The 19,174-nt window shown below is 46.4% G+C and overlaps 2 protein-coding genes across 3 annotated transcripts; one reads left to right on the top strand and one right to left on the bottom strand.

Moving 5' to 3' along the window:
• The first annotated feature begins 2,084 nt into the window (after positions 1-2,084).
• On the top strand, positions 2,085-5,918 carry LOC123091837 (U-box domain-containing protein 33). Its single transcript, XM_044513438.1, has 8 exons — positions 2,085-2,486; positions 2,748-2,869; positions 2,982-3,103; positions 3,208-3,321; positions 3,459-3,840; positions 3,950-4,366; positions 4,474-5,202; positions 5,531-5,918. Exons 1-8 carry the CDS (start codon positions 2,207-2,209, stop codon positions 5,729-5,731), a joined length of 2,367 nt encoding a protein of 788 aa, XP_044369373.1. The 5' UTR covers positions 2,085-2,206; the 3' UTR covers positions 5,732-5,918.
• A 2,507-nt stretch (positions 5,919-8,425) lies between these two features.
• On the bottom strand, positions 8,426-9,967 carry LOC543135 (expansin-B9). 2 transcript variants are annotated; one of them, XM_044513449.1, is made up of 3 exons: positions 9,640-9,967; positions 9,266-9,375; positions 8,426-9,180 (listed from the first exon to the last, which is right to left on the bottom strand). In XM_044513449.1, the coding sequence occupies exons 1-3, from the start codon at positions 9,950-9,952 to the stop codon at positions 8,671-8,673; spliced, it is 933 nt and encodes a 310-aa protein (XP_044369384.1). In that variant the 5' UTR covers positions 9,953-9,967; the 3' UTR covers positions 8,426-8,670. The 2 variants fall into 2 exon arrangements, with proteins under 2 accessions (XP_044369384.1, XP_044369389.1); XM_044513454.1 differs by having other exon boundaries at positions 9,602-9,849.
• Between the last annotated feature and the right edge of the window lie 9,207 nt (positions 9,968-19,174).

The raw sequence follows: 19,174 nt of genomic DNA on the forward strand, positions 1-19,174 counted from the left end.
TCACAAGAAGCTTGCAAGCAAAGTGACTAAGGAGTTAGTCACGATATGATGTATTACGGAACGAGTAAAGAGACTTGCCGGTAACGAGATTGAACTAGGTATGAAGATACCGCCAATCGAATCTCGGGCAAGTAACATACCGACAGACAAAGGGAATTACGTATGTTGTCATAAAGTTTTGACTGATAAATATCTTCATAGAATATGTAGGAACCAATATGGGCATCCAGGTCCCGCTATTGGTTATTGACCGGAGAGGTGTCTCGGTCATGTCTACATCATTCTCGAACCCGTAGGGTCCACACGCTTAACATTCGTTGACGATATAGTATTATATGAGTTATGTGAGTTGATGACTGAACGTTGTTCGGAGTCTCGGATGAGATCACGGACATGACGAGGAGCTCCGGAATGGTCCGGAGGTAAAGATGGATATATAGGACGATGCTATTTGGTCACCGGAAAGGTTTCAGGATGTACCGGGTATTCGTCGGAGTGCCGGAAGGGGTTCCGGGAGGCCACCGGTAAGTGGTGGGCCTTATGGGCCAAAGGGGGGAAGCACAGCAGCCCACAAGGGGGCTGGCGCGCCCCTCCACCGTTGCCCACGCGCCAAGGAAGGAAGGGAAGGAAGGGGGAGGTGCCCTAGGGCTGCCTCCTATCCCCCCTCCACCTATATATATGAGAGGAGGGAGAGGGGTAACACACACCACGATTCCCTAGCCGTGTGCGGCACCCCTCTCCCTCTAGTTCATCCTCGGTCATATTTTCGTAGTGCTCGGCGAAGCCCTGCGGAGATAGTTGCATCACCACCGTCATCACGATGTCGTGCTGCCAGAACTCATCTACTACTTCGCCCGTCTTGCTGGATCAAGTTGGCGAGGACGTCATCGAGCTGAACGTGTGCTGAACGCGGAGGTGCCGTACGTTCGGTACTTGATCGGGCAGATTGTGAAGGTGTACAACTACATCAACCGCGTTGATAAACGCTTCTGCTTAACGGTTTACGAGGGCACGTAGACACACTCTCCCCTCTCATAGCTATGCATCTCCATGGATAGGTCTTACGTGTGCGTATTTTTGTTTTGTTTTTAATGCAGCGTTCCCCAACAGAGAGAGGGTTGACCACCACCGTCACGGTGCCACCCCCACCGGCCGGAAGACGATGCAGAGGCCGAGGCCCGTGACCTACGCCGCCCGGAGAGCCAGATTTGGTGGAGCCGCGACTAGAACCGTCCCCCAGGTGCGCACCTCCAGCACATGTCCGCCACGCCGCAGCCATGCCACCGTCGGTCGGTTCCGGCGCGCCACCGCGCTGCCGAGCCTGCCGCTAGCGCGACACCTCGGCCCAGCCGCCTCAGCCCGCTCTGAGCCCGCCGAGCGAGGGGGCGAGATCTCCCCGCCGCTGTCGGCACCGACCAGGCTTCGCCTAACCGCCCCCTCTGGTGGCGGCGAGGTGAAGGAGGAGAAGGTGGGGACCCCGCCGGCGGTGGCCCGGGTTTCCTCCCGGTCGCGAGTGGGGCGACCTGGCAGGAGGGAGAGGGTCTTTCAATGGATCGGAGATTTCCACCCAAAGCCAACGTGACCGCAAGGTCCGAGCAAGCTTGTTGAGGTCGAGCAGAATATCAGGTGTCTCATGCGGGTATACGTTCGTGTGTCTTTCGGTTGGATCCTTTCGATCTACGCTGCTCTTCATCGACGGCGATTGCTATTCTGGTGCGTTGGTCCTATGGGGCCTTAGCACGACGACTTCCCAACTGTCTACTACAACAAGTTTTGCCCAGCTCCGGTGAGGGAGGCGCGATGATGGTGGTGCGCCTTCGGCTCGCTTTAGTGTTTGTACTCATCGCTGAGTGGTCTATGAATCTGGATTTAATTTTTATTATTTCTGATGTTCGTTGTACTGCCATTATTGAAGATGAATAGATAGGGTGTTTTTGATTTTATTTTTTTGCTAAATCATGATATGATAAAGAACCTGACCTGTTACGGTTTGTAGTACTCACTGCGAAGACGGAGGGTACACGTTGCAGGTTTGGGAACTGCGACCTGATTGCCAGCGGCAGCGAGCAGCAAGATTAGACTAGGCGGATAACTAACACCGATTTTCGGTTGCGCCACGTACGCGCACGAGCGCGCGAGTCCCTATCCTATCTTGCAGCAAGATTCTTCCTTGTATATAGGCTACGATCTGTACCGCGGCTAGCCTATGCGGAACGCCCTGCGAGGATCATCCATGCAGCCAATGTCCGAGACGGCGAGCGCGCAGAGCGACGGGGAGCCCGCGGCGGCGGCGCCCGAGGAGGAGGAGGCCGGCGGTGGGGAGGAGAGCGTCAACGTCTTCGTGGCGGTGCCGGAGCAGCACAAGAACGGCCAGCTCACGCTCGCCTGGGCGCTCCGCAACCTTGCCGAACTGGCCCCGGCGGCCGCCGTCGACGTGGTGGTGGTGGTCGCGCACGTCCACGTGCCGCCGCAGGAGATCCCAGTGAGTACGTGCCGGCGCCCATCGCTTTCTTCTCCGCCACCAGCGCCAGTGCGACCCATGAGATCAATCCATAACTGATCGAGTTGGAGGTTTCTTTGGTAGAAATCGACCAAGTAGCCAATCTTAATTATACACCCAAAAAAATAGAAAGATCAGTTCGTAATCGCCAAACTGTTTTGTTGACTTCGTATTTTGTTTCAGATGAAATCGCAGTTAATTAATCATAGCTAATCTCATCTGGAGTCTAATGGCTTTGACTGAACAGTGGGAAGCAAGTTCCACGCAAGCAAGCTGCGAGAAGACCTGGTGAGTTCTTACAGGAAGAACGAAAGGGCTAAGGTGAACAAACACCTGAAGGAATACATCCGCCAGTGCTCCAAAATGAAGGTGCAAACCGTCAGATCATCTTGATTTCTCAACCTTCCAGATTCCAGAATCAATCCGCAGGAACGCGAGGAGTACCGAACAAACTAAATTGCCCTTCATATTTTCTTGTCAGATCAAGTGTAGGACGCTTGTGATCGAGAGCGAAGACGTCGTGAAGGGGATCACGGAGCTCGTTTCACTGCACGGTGCGAGCAAGCTCGTCATGGGAGCAGCCGCTGACAAGCACTTCCCTAGGTATATGTATATATGTGCGGCTATGGAGCACATATTTTTCAGATGTTTCATCAGTCTGTTAATTGCATCAGAAATTATTAACGTAAGTTTCAAATACATAACAGAAATCCCAGCAAACTGTTGGTGCCCAGGTCCAAGACGGCACTTGAAGTCATGCGCCAGGCTCATCCTTCATGCAAGATTTGGTTTGTATGCAGGGAGCATCTCATAAGCATCAGGTACTACTATATAAGTAAGAATAAATAAGTAACATCATGCACTTGATTTCTTAGGTATACATACCAGCTCAAGTAATTCATGACTTTTGAGTTTTGACCAATAAATTCAAACCATCTTTCGTTCAAACTGTGCGCAGCGAGGATGGTACTCTCAGAAGCCCGATACCAACTCCGGCTATTGTACCCGCATGTCGAAGCCCGATACCAGCTTCAACTATTGTATCCGCACGTCGAAACCGATACGCAAGCAGTAATAATGCAGTTGACAGCTTGATCCAGAGGTCCATGTCCGAGAAAGTATCGCCCTTATGGCTGCCTTGTCGGTCAGCGATACGACGAACTCTTAGCATCCTCAGCATGGAGCACGTCTCTGTGGGCTCCTGGGACAGGAACCCAAGAGATAGCGTCCCGAGCTCGTGCCGCGAGGAGGCGTCGAGCGATTCTTCTAGCTCGTTCGAACTGCCTATAGACGACGTCTTCACGATCCATCACAACACTGCACCGTGCCACGATGATCAGGTTGTTTGCTTTTTGATCAACCCTGCACCTTAATCAGCACTAGCATAGGCAGATTCAGGTGCATTTGTTTTTGACACAGCAATGTAATGTAATGACTGATTGATTACAGGCCAAGAAAACTGAGGATGTGCCCAAGCTGAAGGAGGACATAGCCAAGGTAAAAGAAGACATACCACTGTCCAAGGAAGAGATGGAGGCACTCAAGCGCGAACATGACGACGCCATCCGAAAGCTCTCCGAAGCCGATGAAGCCAAGGCAGAACTGGAGCAGCGAGTCGTTGATCTCATGGAGCGAACATCGCTCCTTGACTCGCAGCTCAGGCTCGCGGAGGAGACGCGCACCACGGGGTCAGGCTTGGATTTTGCATGGTGCAGCGAGTTCTCCCTGTCGGAGCTGCGGCAGGCGACTCGGAACTTCAGCGACGACGCCAAGGTCGGCGACGGTGTGTACAGAGGAGTGCTGCGCAACACCACGGTGGCGATCAAGATGCTCCACTCTCACAGCTCGTCACAGTTCCAGCAAGAGGTAAATTAAAATTGTACCCCCTCGTGTAGTACTTGCCTGTGCATTTGTTTCAGCCCTTGAGAGACAGAGGGTAAAAAATGCTGAAGCTCTAGATGTTACCGGTGCAGGTTGGTGTTGTAAGCAGAGTGAGGCACCCAAACCTGGTAACGCTGATGGGCTGTTGCCCGGAGGCTTCGGCTCTCGTCTTCGAGTTCCTACCGAACGGGAGCCTGGAAGACCGCCTCGCCCGTCGAGACGGCACGCCGCCGCTGGCATGGCAGGCCCGCACGCGGATCATCGGCGAGGTGTGCTCCGCGCTCGTCTTCCTCCACTCGTGCGAACCCTGCCCGGTCATCCATGGCGACCTCAACGCGGCCAACATCCTCCTCGACGCCAACCTTGTCAGCAAGCTCGGTGACTACGGCGCCTCCCGTCTCCCCACCATGACCGACCCTGGCAGCTCGCCGTACACGGACCCGGAGCTCCTGATCACCGGGCAGCTGACGGCGGGCTCCGACGTGTACTCCTTCGGCGTCGTCGTGCTCCGGCTGGTCACGGGGCAGCCGGCGCTGGGCATCGCGAGGAAGGTGGAGGAGGCGCTGGAAAAGGGCGAGATGGAGGCGCTCGTCGACCGGTCGGCCGGGGAGTGGCCGTTCGCGCAGGCCGAAAAGCTCATGCTGCTCGGCCTGCAGTGCGCCGAGCTCAGCAGCCGGAGGCGCCCTGCGCGGATGAGCCAGGTGTGGAGGGTGGTCGAGCCCCTGGCGAAGGCGGCTTCAATGTCTGTCGCACCAGAGTCTCTTGTGCGTTCGTTCGGTGAGAGCCACATGCCGTCCTACTTCATCTGCCCAATTTCTCAGGTATATTGTTGAGTTGCCCCATTTTAAAGAGTGTATTAGTCTTTTTTACATTACTTATACTCTGTGGTTTCAAGTTTGAGTTTGTGCTTGGTGTAGTGGCCACCACAAAATACAGGTTAAGGCAATTTTTGTTTGAATATGACCAATTTTACTTGAATTCCACCGAATATAATTTGAAAATTTGTGCTACACGCAAGAAAAAAGCTGACATATTTACGAGTGGATGACCAGTTCTAGTGGTAATCTTTTTTTATTGAGAAGCACGATACAAACACAAACACTCACATACAATCCACTCACGCCTCATTTTATTGGTACAAAATTGCAGGAGGTTATGAGGAATCCTCACACGGCAGCAGACGGCTACACCTATGAGGCGGAGGCGATCAAGGGGTGGCTCGATAGCGGGCACGAGACGTCCCCGATGACGAAGATGCCTCTCGTGCATCGTCACGTCACCCCGAGCTACGCTCTTCGTTCCGCCATACAGAATTATATGCAGCAGCGTCAACAAAAGATGCCACAGTAGTCGGTCCGGTCAACTTGATGCATTCTTGACGTTATAAGTTCATCGTTCTGTGTCCTTGCTCATAAGTCAGCTCCACATTTGGTGTATATACGTAGTTGTTCTTGGGTTTGTGAGTTGCAAAATGCGATCTACTGTGCATGTTTTCAAACACTGATGATTATTTGTTGACATGATTATCATTGAATTGTAAGAATGTCAAACCCACAGAATATCCCCTAGAAACGTGATCAACCTATTAGTCTCACCCTGAATTCGAGCTAACGCCTCGTAATTCTGAACTAAAAGAAAGTTGTGAAGTCTTGCTGGCTAGCAACACTGATTTGTGTGCCAGCCAGCCCAGGTTCAAGCCTCGCCTCTACCTATTAATTTGAGCATAGTTCCTCCTATGCTCAACTCAGTTTTTTTTCTAACTACGCAAGTGCGCGTACGTTGCAACGGGACATACATATCAATAGATTATTCAACATCATTTATGTCTAACTCATACGTTTATTTGTAGAGATTCGATGTGATTGATTCCTTTTCTTAATATTATTGGGTTGAATATTTATGCCAAATATTCCTTTCCGTAATATGTATGTGTTATATGAGGTATTGCCAAATATTGGTAGAGATTGACCATGATATGTTGGCTGATATGTGGTGTTACCAAATATTTGTAAAGGTTGATTAGAGATTGGCCGTGATTGATTCCTTCCCATAAAGACATTACCAAATATAGCAAAGATTGATTTGATTTGACAGATAAACCCAGTTTAAATAGATCGGTGGGGGCAAAACCAATTTAATAGTAGATTGAAGGTGTAAAAATCGGTGGAAGAGGACATGCGTACGTGAAAGGTTGGACGAAGGGGTGGTGATGAGAAAACTAAGTGAAAGATGAAACTTAGGTTCTTTTTAAGTAGTAGAGATAGATATTTTAAACTAAACCCTCCTAATTTCTCTATGGGCCACCAAGTTACCCCTTAAATAATGCCCACCCCAGCGGAATCTTTCTATAAGTGTAGCATTGCACATCAAATTATTACACTACTACATGATGCGCCCCTGTAGAGGTTGTACTTCGAGTTGTCGGTTCGGCCAACCCTAAGTCCAGAGAGCCGACGTTGTCCTCCATGACTATACCTAGGTATTGGGTGATCGTCACTTCGTCTGTCACACTCCACCACATTTTGCAGAGAGCCCTGAATGATGATGATTGATTTAGGCCCGGGTATTTTGAGCGTCATATGAGCATAACTTGGTAACACCAAGAACTCGGAATTGTATAGCCTCCTGAAATCGAACACCTCAAAGGAGCATAGTGAGAAAATTCCAACTCTTAATTCCACCCCGGAAGCCCATAGTGAGAAAATTCCTAGAATGGAAGAAACATATGTTCTTGTCAGACCTTTGTTCAATAATTTAATAACTGCTTTGCTAAAGCACATCTAAATGTGCCATAAGTATTGCGCGTCTAAGTCCTATGTCATTGATCTTACATGGAGAATCATGTGGGTATTTTCTTTTTTCTTTCTTTCCTTTTCTTTTTATGCTTGATTGAGTCACTTAGATGTGCAATAACTATATGCCCTAGACATTCCCATTTAATGAATATGGTTTTGTGCATCTATTGATGAATAGGTTGGGGGTTTCAACCTCCTTTTGAAAAAAAATGACAAATACATATTAAAGACTTATAAAGAAGAAACACCACAGCTTCTCCTAGGCTGTGCAACCCCATTTCTTTAGCAATTTGAACTTTGAGAGTTCTCAAAAAGTGTTGGCTAGCTGTTCAAAATCTTGATAAAGATAGAATGTACTGCAGTTTTTTTTTGCTACATAGGCTCCAAACCATATCATTCCGTATAGTAGTACTAGTAGGAAAGAAAGAGCATGCAAATAGTTTGGTAACATCGAGGCTGATTGGATATCCTCAAGTGATAGGAAGTTCTTGGTCAAGAAGAGCAATCTCCATCCTTTTGTCTCTAGGATTGTCTCCAACGATATACTTCTATAGATAATTGCCCGTATGTATTTTATACACAATCATCATGATTACATACCAAAAAATATACTTTAGCTGGCAATTGAAAACACTTTCGTAAAAAGAAGTCAATGCTTATTGACTTGCTAAATAATACACGATTTCATTTGGTAAACCAATAAGATGTGTTTGGGTTTGAACGAAAACTAGTGGGAAAAATCAGAGATGGAAGGAAAAAAAAAGGAAAACAGAGAGGGGGAAGAGGAGAGGACGTAAGTAGTGGGGCTTGGACGATGATATATAGTGAACGAGATATACTTATATAACCTTACGTCTTTTTTAAATATATATATAAATAGAGAAGTCTAGTGTTTGCCGGACATCCCTCGAACACAGCTACTCCCTCGTTCCGAATTACTTGTCTTGGATTTGTCTACATACAGATGTATCTAGACTCATTTTAGTGCTAGATACATCCGTATCTAGATAAATCTAAGACAAGTAATTCGGAACCGAGAGAGTACAAAGTAGTAGTTGCAGCTTCAAAGCTTTGGTCGATGCTAGTCGTTCAACCCTAAACATAACCTAGTTGCACCTTGTGATTTGTGAATCAGGTAGGGGTGCAGCTCAATTTAGAATCAGGTGCGGCCATTGTTCCATACTTCTATGTCGTAAGAGAGAGAAAAAAAATGAAATGGCAATGACCGTCAGCAGATCACGACTGGTGGTAAGAAATGGATCAAACTCAACTAAATAAGAACAAATATAATCGTAGGATCCTATGGAGTACAAAACTAGAATCCTAAACAAGATAAAAGCACGCCGTGCACATGAATCTACATGATTTTAGTTTATGTGGCTAGTAAAAAAAACTGAGGCTATGTGGCTAGTAAATGCAATAGCCAAAAAGAAAGCCTAAACAAAAGAGGATTGGAACTGGGCTAAATGGATCTGAGGCATTGAGTTGCAGGCTCTAGAACTGGACATTTGACGTGTAGACGGTGTCGGCCTTCCAGTTGGCGGGGATGACGTCCTTGGCGATGAGCTTCTTGCCGGACTCGCTGGTGACGCGGATGGAGAAGGGGCCCTTGAGCGGCTTGGCGCCGTCCCACCTCCAGATGGCGCCCCACGACAAGGTCAGCGGTATCCACGCGGGCGACTTGCTCTCCTGGATGTCCATCTGCACGACGTCGCCATCGTCGGAGACGAACTTAACGAGCACGGCCAGGTAGTTGGGGTTGGAGCCCTTCTCGACATGGAAGGTGATCTTGGTGCCGGGAGCGTACTTGCAGCGCACCCTCCTGAACTGCAGCTCGAGCTCCCCGAACGACCGGAGCGTCTGCTCCTTCCCGGGCGTGGCCATGGCGCCGAAGGCCGTGCCGGAGAGGTCGATGTGGTACGGCGCGATGGGCTCGTAGTTCTTGTCGGTGATGAAGATGGTGATGGGCTTGTCGGAGCACGGCGGCGGCTTCTGGCACTTGATCTGCGACCGATCCACGTAAGTACGTTTGCGTTCGCTCAGCCGATCAAATAGAAGATCTGAACGACGTGGACGGAGTAGTACGTACCTCGTAGCAGGAGCCGCATCCCTTGCCGTCCTTGAAGATGGGGACGTTGCCGCAGGCGATCATGCCGTTGTAGGGAGCCAGGTTCACGTCCTTGATCCCGCACGCGCCGCCTGCATGCGCGCGCAACTATTCCTAAGTATACCCACCGAGCAAGATTGCAAATTGCAATCCAAGAAAATGGAATGTAGTACAAATGGATCATACGACGTACTCCCTCCGTCCGGAAATACTTGTCATCAAAATAAATAAAACAGGATGTATTTAGATGTATTTTAGTTCTAGATACATCCTTTTTTGTTCATTTTGATGACAAGTATTTTCGGACGGAGGGAGTACCGTTGTCTTTGGGGCCGGAGCCGGTGGGCCTGCCGTACCAGGTGGCCTTGGCTGAGAGCCACTGGTTGTTGTAGTTGGTGGTGATGTTGGGGCCCGGCGGCACCTTGGGGATGCACGCGCCGCCGGAGACCAGCGCCGCCAGGACGGCCGCCGCAAGGACGTAGGAGACGGAACCCATATCGACCGTGTCGATCGTGTTTGTTGTGACTTGTGAGTGAGTGTCAGTAGGTGGTGAAGGGCCGTGCAGCGGCGGGCGGTATTTGTAGGCGGAACGGATGGATCAGCGGCCGCGTCAGCGCGCGCGCGCGCGGCGGAGCGGCGACGCGATCGGCGGAGCGGCGGTTTGGTCATGCGTTGGTGCTGCGCATGCGCGCGCGCGACGACGACCAGTTCACAGCTAGCTAGCTAAGGAAACCGACTCGCAGTTTATTCCGTTCTCGATCCGTAGATTCTGCATTTACATTTGGAAATCAATTTGGATGTAACAGATGTTGTGTCGCGGTAATGCGATCCCTATAACGTTTGTGGTGTACTGCTTGATGATTTTCCAGCTAGTGCACGCCAGGATGGTTTTTTTTTTTTGAGAAACGCCAGGATGGTTGGGTTTACGCGATTCCTAGTTTCCCGTGGCTCGAACATTATCCATGCACTTGTCATCAACGTGCAGCAACGTGTCAGTGAACCCCTGCATCTGCATGTGGTATACTCTCGCGGTCCATGGCATGCGTGCGCTACACCGTCGATACAAAACGTTCGGTGTAGGCCTGCAGAAATTGAATCTCTTGCCCCACTTTTCTTCTAACTTTAAGCATGACGGATAGGGTCTGCCCATTAAAATAAGCCTGAGGCAAATCATCAAGGGCAGCGCTACGCATCTACCGACGGATAATCTGAAAAGATCCACCACCTCAACAACGGTAAGATCTAGTCTATCTTGCGGCCCACCCTCATCCTCATTATTGCAACAAAGTCATTGTTGCAGAACCCATGGAAACAGAGCCGATGTTGCATAAATATTCAACGGAGATTGTGTTGCAGATTTTTTTTCCGTCTTCACTTTTTGCAACACAGATAATATTGCGGAAGGACTTTTGCAACATGGATAGTGTTGCAGAAATTGAGAGGTAGAACGTCATGTAGAACATGACCTGCACGCCCGGCAAAGCAAAGTGACCTACACGCGGTCCACGTCGGCGTGCTTGCCGCCGGCAAGTCATTGATGGTGGCGATGGGAGCAGCGCGGGGAGGCACGTGACTCGACAAGGAGCTTGGGAACAACATGGGGGGCTGCTAGAGATTATGCTAGGAATCCAGATTCAGATCCTGCAACAGACGTGTTGTTGCGGTGGGGAGATTACAACAATTGCTCAGTTGCAAAACCGCTAGAGATAATGCTAAGTGAGCTCACACAGGACACACGTCACACGAAAGAGGCAGCGGATGCTTGCGTGCGATCCGTCGGGTGATTAGAAGCGTTTCCCAATAATCAAACTAAAGGAAATATGCCCTGGAGGCAATAATAAAGTTGTTATTTTATATTTCCTTATTCATGATAAATGTTTATTATTCATGCTAGAATTATATTGATCGGAAACCTTAATACATGTGTGAATACATAAACAACGTGTCCTTAGTGAGCCTTTACTAGACTAGCTCGTTGATCAAAGATGGTTAAGGTTTCCCAACCATGGACATGAGTTGTCATTTGATAACGGGGTCACATCATTAGGAGAATGATGTGATGGAAAAGATCCATCTGTTAGCTGAGCATAATGATCGTTCAGTTTTATTGCTATTGCTTTCTTCATGTCAAATACATATTCCTTCGACTATGAGATTATGCAACTCCCGGATACCGGAGGAATGCCTTGTGTGCTATCAAACGTCACAATGTACCTGGGTGATTATAAAGATGCTCTACATGTATCTCCAAAGGTGTTTGTTGAGTTGGCATAGATCAAGACTAGGATTTGTCACTCCCAGTATTGGAGAGGTATCTCTGGGCCCTCTCGGTAGTACACATCATAAGCTTGCAAGCAAACGACTAAGGAGTTACTCACGAGGTGATGTATTACGGAACGAGTAACACTAGTAGAAAACAGGGCATTTGTCCCGGTTCGTAAGGGCCTTTTGTCCTGGTTTAAGAACCGGGACAAAAAGTTCGGTACTAATGCCCTCCCCCTTTAGTCCCGGTTCTTACACGAACCGGGACAGATGGGCCTCCACGTGGCCACTGCGGGCAGCCCAGACAAGGGGGCCTTTGGTCCCGGTTGGTGACATGAACCGGGACCAAAAGGCTTCCACGCGTCAGCAGCTGGCTGGAGCTGAGGTTTTTCTTTTTTTTTTAAAAAAAGTGGCTGGTTTAGGGGTTTTGGGGGTTAATTTAGGTTGTTATTAGCTAGCTAATAGAGAGAAGTGTCCTCTCTTATATCTTCGTCCTTGGTTTACCAACGCTACTGCTATGTTCATTTCACCCGCTGATATATAATAACTCATGCTCGCATCATACATCATCATATTTAATACAAGTCCTACTAATCATGCATCATCATACAACTTTTACTCGTCATTAATAACAAGTCATACGATCATCATCCTCATAGTCATCGAACCCAACCCTACATAATTGTTCTTAGCACATGATCATCAGTATCAGGTAGGACCTAAACACCTTTAAGGTAAAATAGCATAAAACAATATTGACCCTGACTCTCCATTATGAAGAATGGAGATCATCCTGTCTCCAATTCTTGCGCTTCGCTTTCTTTTGCTTCCAAGAAGCTCCTTACGACTGTCCATACATTTATTCCATTTTTTGATTATTATGTCTCCACTTCTTTTAGAAGCCCGGTATGGACAGTTAAGATTCATAGGACGACCTGGTTGTATGTTCAAAACATCAAGGCGACCGTGCGTATACATCAGATGAGGCACACAATCATTCGGGATTATCTGTTGAAAAACATAGTAATAACTTCGTAGTTAGCAATGATGTACTAGTTTTAGAAGTATGCAAAAAGATGCACGGATGTCGTAATAGTAAAAAATCTTACCAGGGTATCTCCATGGTAGTTACCGTAGTTCAACACGTGCACTAGTGGCACGTATTGACCATAATGTTGAGGAGTTCGATTGTAGACATTGTAATTCTCAAGATCAGTACAAAATGCGATCAGATGATTTTTCTCCTTATAAGTTAATTCGGAGCCATCGGTGTAGTGGGTTTTGTCTACCATCTTCCGCACATTCTTTGAAGAATGAAAATAAGCTGTCAATGGAAATAAGCTGTCAACTATTTTGAAATAAACAATATAAATTACTTAATAACTATGTTTGAGAAGCTCACATGGGGGAAGAATTGGAAGTGTATCCACAAGGACCCAAATGTCCATATTGTCTTGCTCGATTGTAGGATCACCAAGATCCATGGTGACAAGCATACCCTCATCAAAACCATACATCTTGCAAAGTGCTTCCCAATTTTTGCAACCAAAATGGGTTACACTCTCAGCATTGTACAAGTTTACTTCAAAATCCACACCATGATGGGTCCTTAGGTGAATTTTTTTGGTTTCCATACTTTCATGGTCTTCAAAACCCATCCTCTTCAAGACATAGCGTCTTGCATAGCATGGGATAAGCTAGTCGAATTGGAAAAGATGAAAAATACACGTTAAAATAGTTGAAGTCGTGCTTAATTATGAAAAAAAACTATTGTCGTCGTTGCGTACCGTATGAACATCGAAGGTCTCCTCGAGCTTAATGCTGAAGCCCCGATCTTTGTCTAGCTCAAGGAACCTGTCGCACATACCTCGGTCGTCGTGGAACCAGTCGCACTCCTCCGGGCAGTTTTCGTCGTCCGAGTACGACATTTTCGGCCTATGTTCATAATTCAAATATTAAACTTGTACAATTTAATATATGTACTAAAAACCTAAATTAGATCATTATTATTAATCACGGATTGACTATTGGTGATGGTAGCTCCTCCTTTCATTCCCGAGTGCATTATTACATCAAATTGTCTAGCACACGGGAATAAAGGAGAAGCTACCCCAACGACGGCGTGGATGATGGAGGGGGCTCCTAGATTTCTGCATAGAGTGCTCTTCAATTTTAGCATTCAAAGTATGAGTACTTTTCCAATATGAGCATTCAATAAGCAAAACCAAATCGTAAAATAAAGTAGTATTCAAATTAGCATGCATTGAATTATAACCAAAAATACATCATCTCTTGTGTCCGTACATCGTCGAATATTATCACTAATACTCCTCGAATACTATCATACATATAGCATCGCTAATACAGCTAGAACCGTAGAGCCCGATGGGTATTGTCGCGGGCGATGGACACTCAAAGATAAGGAACCATCACAGGATCATAGCTCCAGTGAGATCCCTGAAGAACCTGCCAGGTATTGTCGAACCTGCCCTCCAACGCAACCATGTAGCGACGGACGTGCTCGTCCTCCTCGCTGACACGGTGACGTACCACCTCCGCGGTGTCCGGAAGCCTCGGCACCGTCACTGGCCCACGCGACCGCCACCAAACAAGGATCGGGTCAACAACGGGCTGGCTCCTCACCAACCTACGTCCCCCGGAAGGTAGCACCTCCCAATACCAGCCCGGCGGAGCCCAGTCCCGGACATGGCCCTGATCAAGCAGGCCTCCACCGCCGAGTCGATGACGAGGATGCGGGATAGGCATCGTCGACGTCGATGCGGGAACTACTTCTATATATAGTAAAATAAAGTAGTTTTATTAATTAAATCAACTAGTTCAACTACTAAGCACTTACTATAAATAAATAAAGTAGTACTTACTAAAAATAAACTACTTCTATATATAGTAAAATAAAGTAGTTTATTAAATCAACTAGCTAGTTCAACTTATATTAAGCACTTACTATAAATAAATAAAGTAGTACTTACTAAAAATAAACTAGTTTAACTATAGTTATATTATTTTTCTAACTAATTATATTAAACAGTTTCTCTTCTTATTTTCCTTTTTCCTCTATTCTAAATATGAACATATTCATAAGTGACTTTGATCATGCACAATTTTCCTATACATACACAATATGAACATATACATAAATTGACAAAGAAAATTCTATGAACAAAAAATCATTAAAATTCTATGAACAAAATTACAACAGAAAAAATCATAAAAATTCTATGAACAGAAAAAAATCATAAAAAATTGACATATTCGATCTTTGCATATATATGAACATACAAACATGCATATTCAACAATATTATCACCAAAAAAAATCTATTAACAGAAAAAATCTAACACAATATGAACAAATTACACAATATGAAAAAAATCTAATAGACAAATCTATGAACTACACATCTGACAAAAAAAATCTATGAACTACAAAAAAATCTAACAAAATCTAACTCAATTAACTACACATCTAAATTATACTACACATCTAAATTAACTACTACATCAAATTAAATTAACAAAAAATTTGCTCATGGGATGGCAACGGCGTGAGGGGCGCGGCGAGGGCGACGGGCAGGGGACGGCGACGGCGACGGCGACGGTGCGTGAGGGGCGGCGCGGCGACGGTCGACGGTGAGGTGCAGCGCGGGGCAGGGCGGCGACGGGCAGGGGCCGACGGCATTGCGGGGTATGGGGAGCGGGGCGGGGGGCGGCGACGGCGTCGGGACGGCGCGGGGCGACGACGATGACGGCGAGGCGGAGACGAGCAGCCTGGCGGCGTCGGGCGGGGAAGAATGAACTTAACCAAATTTTCACGAGTGCTGCTTATATAGGCAGAGCATTGGTCCCGGTTCGTGGCACCAATGCCCCCCTTTAGTCCCGGTTGGTGCCACCAACCGGGCCTCTTTTCAGCAGCCCAAAGGGCGGGAAGCAGAGGCCTTTGGTCCTAGTTGGTGGCACCAACCGGGACTAAAGGGGGGGGGCATTGGTTCCGGTTTGTGCCACCAACCGGGACCAATGCGCCCCTTTAGTCCAGGTTGGTGCCACCAACCGGGACTAAAGGCCTTGTGATGTGCTGTCCGCGTTGCGGCACGAAAGTTTAGTCCCACCTTGCTAGCTGAGGGAGCTCGAAAGTGGTTTATAAGCCCCAGTCCCACTGCCCTCTCAAGCTCCTCTCAAATGCAGGCTTACAGGCCTAAACGCACTATATGTGTGTGTGGGCCTATTGGGCCTAGTGCGGGCCTGAATCCTGGCCCATTGTTGGGTTTCTAGTCGTATTCACGCCGTGGTGGCCCTTTAGGTGGCCCTTTTTTATTTTTTTATTTTATTTTTTGCTTTGAATTATTTATTTTCTTTTGATTTTTTATTCTTTTTTCTTTTAGCTCAAAATAATTATAATCTTTCTGTTACTCAATTAGTTTCCAAATTTGAATAATTATAATCTTTATGCAACTAAAAATATATTTGGAGTGATTCTTTTTCCTACTATTTAATATTACTGCGTTTTATCATTATATTGAAAAAGAGATTTTGTTATTTTAGTTTCTATCAAAAAAATCTTTATGACAATTCTTTTTGCTACTAAAGTTTCTAACAAAAAATTCTTTATGATAATTATTTCTGCTTTTCATGTTTTGAACAGAAAATACTTTGATAATTTTAGTTGCATAAATTTTATATAATTTTAGTTTTAAAAAATACTAGAGGTTTATAAAAGCTTTTTAGTTGATTCCTTTTGCTATCAGAGTTCTATAAAAGCATTTACTGGTTTTTTAGCTATAAGAACTTGAAATTGAAAAGCATTTCAAATGAACTCTGAAAAGGTTGAAAGTTGGCATGGTATCATTATTTCACCCACATAGCATGTGCTAAAAAGTTGAGAGGGTTATGGGAAAATTTGGATACACTTCGTGTACAAAATGGACAATCTCTTTCGAAGTATTAGGGTTTCATACAGAAACTCATCTGTTACACAGGGATTCCATTTTTTTAAACTTATTTCAACTCCAGACTTTCTGTGTGTTCAAAATGCACCATTCAAAGCCACATCATCAATTTCAACCCTTTCTGACTTCATTTGTTATTTTTCATGCATTTACTGATTATTTTGAGCTATAAGACCCTGAAATTTAAAAGCATTTCAAATGAACTCTGAAAAGGTTGGAAGTTGGCATGGTATCATCATTTCATCCACATAGCATGTGCAAGAAAGTTGAGAGGGTTACGGCAAAAACTGGATGCACTTCATGTACAAAACGGACAATCTCTTTCGAAGTATCAGGATTTCATACGGAAACTTGTCTGTTACAACATGCATTTCAAATGAACTACGAAAAGGTTGAAAGTTGGCATGGTATCATCATAATAGTTGTGGAGAAAGTATTCACTTTTTCTTCACTTGTGTCCTTTCCTTATTGTGCTGTAACCATGGATAATCTTCATCATTTATCAGGATGCTTGGGTCAGCCTTGACTTTGAAGGGAGGAATTTCATGAAACTTTTCATAATCTTCGGACATGTCTGTCTTGCCCTCCACTCCCACGATGTCCCTTTTTCCTGAAAGAACTATGTGGCGCTTTGGCTCATCGTATGATGTATTCGCTTCCTTATTTTTTCTTTTTCTCGGTTTGGTAGACATGTCCTTCACATAGATAACCTGTGCCACATCATTGGCTAGGACGAATGGTTCGTCAGTGTACCCAAGATTGTTCAGATCCACTGTTGTCATTCCGTACTGTGGGTCTACCTGTACCCCGCCTCCTGACAGATTGACCCAGTTGCATTTAAACAAAGGGACCTTAAAATCTATTCCGTAGTCAAGTTCCCATGTGTCCACTATGTAATGTTAATATGTGTCCTTTCCCCTCTCGGTGGCTGCATCAAAGCAGACACCGCTGTTTTGGTTGGTGCTCTTTTGATCTTGGGCAATCGTGTAAAATGTATTCCCATTTATCTCGTATCCTTTCCAAATCATTACAGTCGAAGATGGTCCCCTGGACAACGAGTACAACTCCTCACAAACAGTGTTTTCACCTCTGAGACGTGTTTCCAACCAACTCCTGAAAGTCCTGATGTGTTCACATGTAATCCAGTCGACGCACTGCTCCGGGTGTTTGGAGCGCAGACTGTTCTTGTGTTCATCGACATAAGGGGTCACCAAGGTAGAGTTCTGTAGAACTGTGTAGTGTGCTTGAGACCAAGAATATCCGTCCCTGCATATTATTGTCTCCCCTCCAAGCGTGCCTTTTCCAGTCAGTCTCCCCTCATACCGCGATTTAGGGAGACCTATCTTCTTAAGGCAGGAATGAAGTCAACACAAAACCCAATGACATCCTCTGTTTGATGGCCCATGGAGATGCTTCCTTCTGGCCTAGCGCGGTTACGGACATATTTCTTTAGGACTCCCATGAACCTCTCAAAGGGGTACATATTGTGTAGAAATACGGGGCCCAGAATGACAATCTCGTCAACTAGATGAACTAGGACGTGCGTCATGATATTGAAGAAGGATGGTGGGAACACCAGCTCGAAACTGACAAGACATTGCACCACATCACTCCTTAGCCTTGGTATGATTTCTGGATCGATCACCTTCTGAGAGATTGCATTGAGGAATGCACATAGCTTCACAATGGCTAATCGGACGTTTTCCGGTAGAAGCCCCCTCAATGCAACCGGAAGCAGTTGCGTCATAATCACGTGGCAGTCATGAGACTTTAAGTTCTGAAACTTTTTCTCTGCCATATTTATTATTCCCTTTATATTCGACGAGAAGCCAGTCGGGACCTTCATACTAAGCAGGCATTCAAAGAAGATTTCCTTCTCTTCTTTGGTAAGAGCGTAGCTGGCAGGACCTTCATACTGCTTTGGAGGCATGCCGTCTTTTTCGTGCAAACGTTGCAGGTCCTCCCGTGCCTCAGCTGTATCTTTTGTCTTCCCATACACGCCCAAGAAGCCTAGCAGGTTCACGCAAAGGTTCTTCGTCACGTGCATCACGTCGATCGAAGAGCGGACCTCTAGGTCTTTCCAGTAGGGTAGGTCCCAAAATATAGATTTCTTCTTCCACATGGGTGCGTGTCCCTCAGCGTCACTCGGAACAGCTAGTCCGCCGGGACCCTTTCCAAAGATTACGTGTAAATCATTGACCATAGCAAGTACGTAATCACCGGTACGCATGGCGGGCTTCTTCCGGTGATCTGCCTCGCCTTTGAAATGCTTGCCTTTCTTTCGACATTGATGGTTGGTCGGAAGAAATCGACGATGGCCCAGGTACACATTCTTCCTGCAGCTTCCCAGGTATATACTTTCGGTGTCAGCTAAACAGTGCGTGCATGCGTGGTATCCCTTGTTTGTCTGTCCTGAAAGGTTACTGAGAGCGGGCCAATCGTTGATGGTTACAAACAGCAACGCGTGCAGGTTAAATTCCTCCTGTCTGTGCTCATCCCACACACGTACACCGTTTCCATTCCACAGCTGTAAAAGTTCTTCAACTAATGGCCTTAGGTACACATCAATGTCGTTGCCGGGTTGCTTAGGGCCTTGGATGAGAACTGGCATCATAATGAACTTCCGCTTCATGCACATCCAAGGAGGAAGGTTATACATACATAGA

The sequence above is a fragment of the Triticum aestivum genome, chromosome 1B, assembly GCF_018294505.1.
Source record: "Triticum aestivum cultivar Chinese Spring chromosome 1B, IWGSC CS RefSeq v2.1, whole genome shotgun sequence".
NCBI classification, from domain to species: domain Eukaryota; kingdom Viridiplantae; phylum Streptophyta; class Magnoliopsida; order Poales; family Poaceae; genus Triticum; species Triticum aestivum.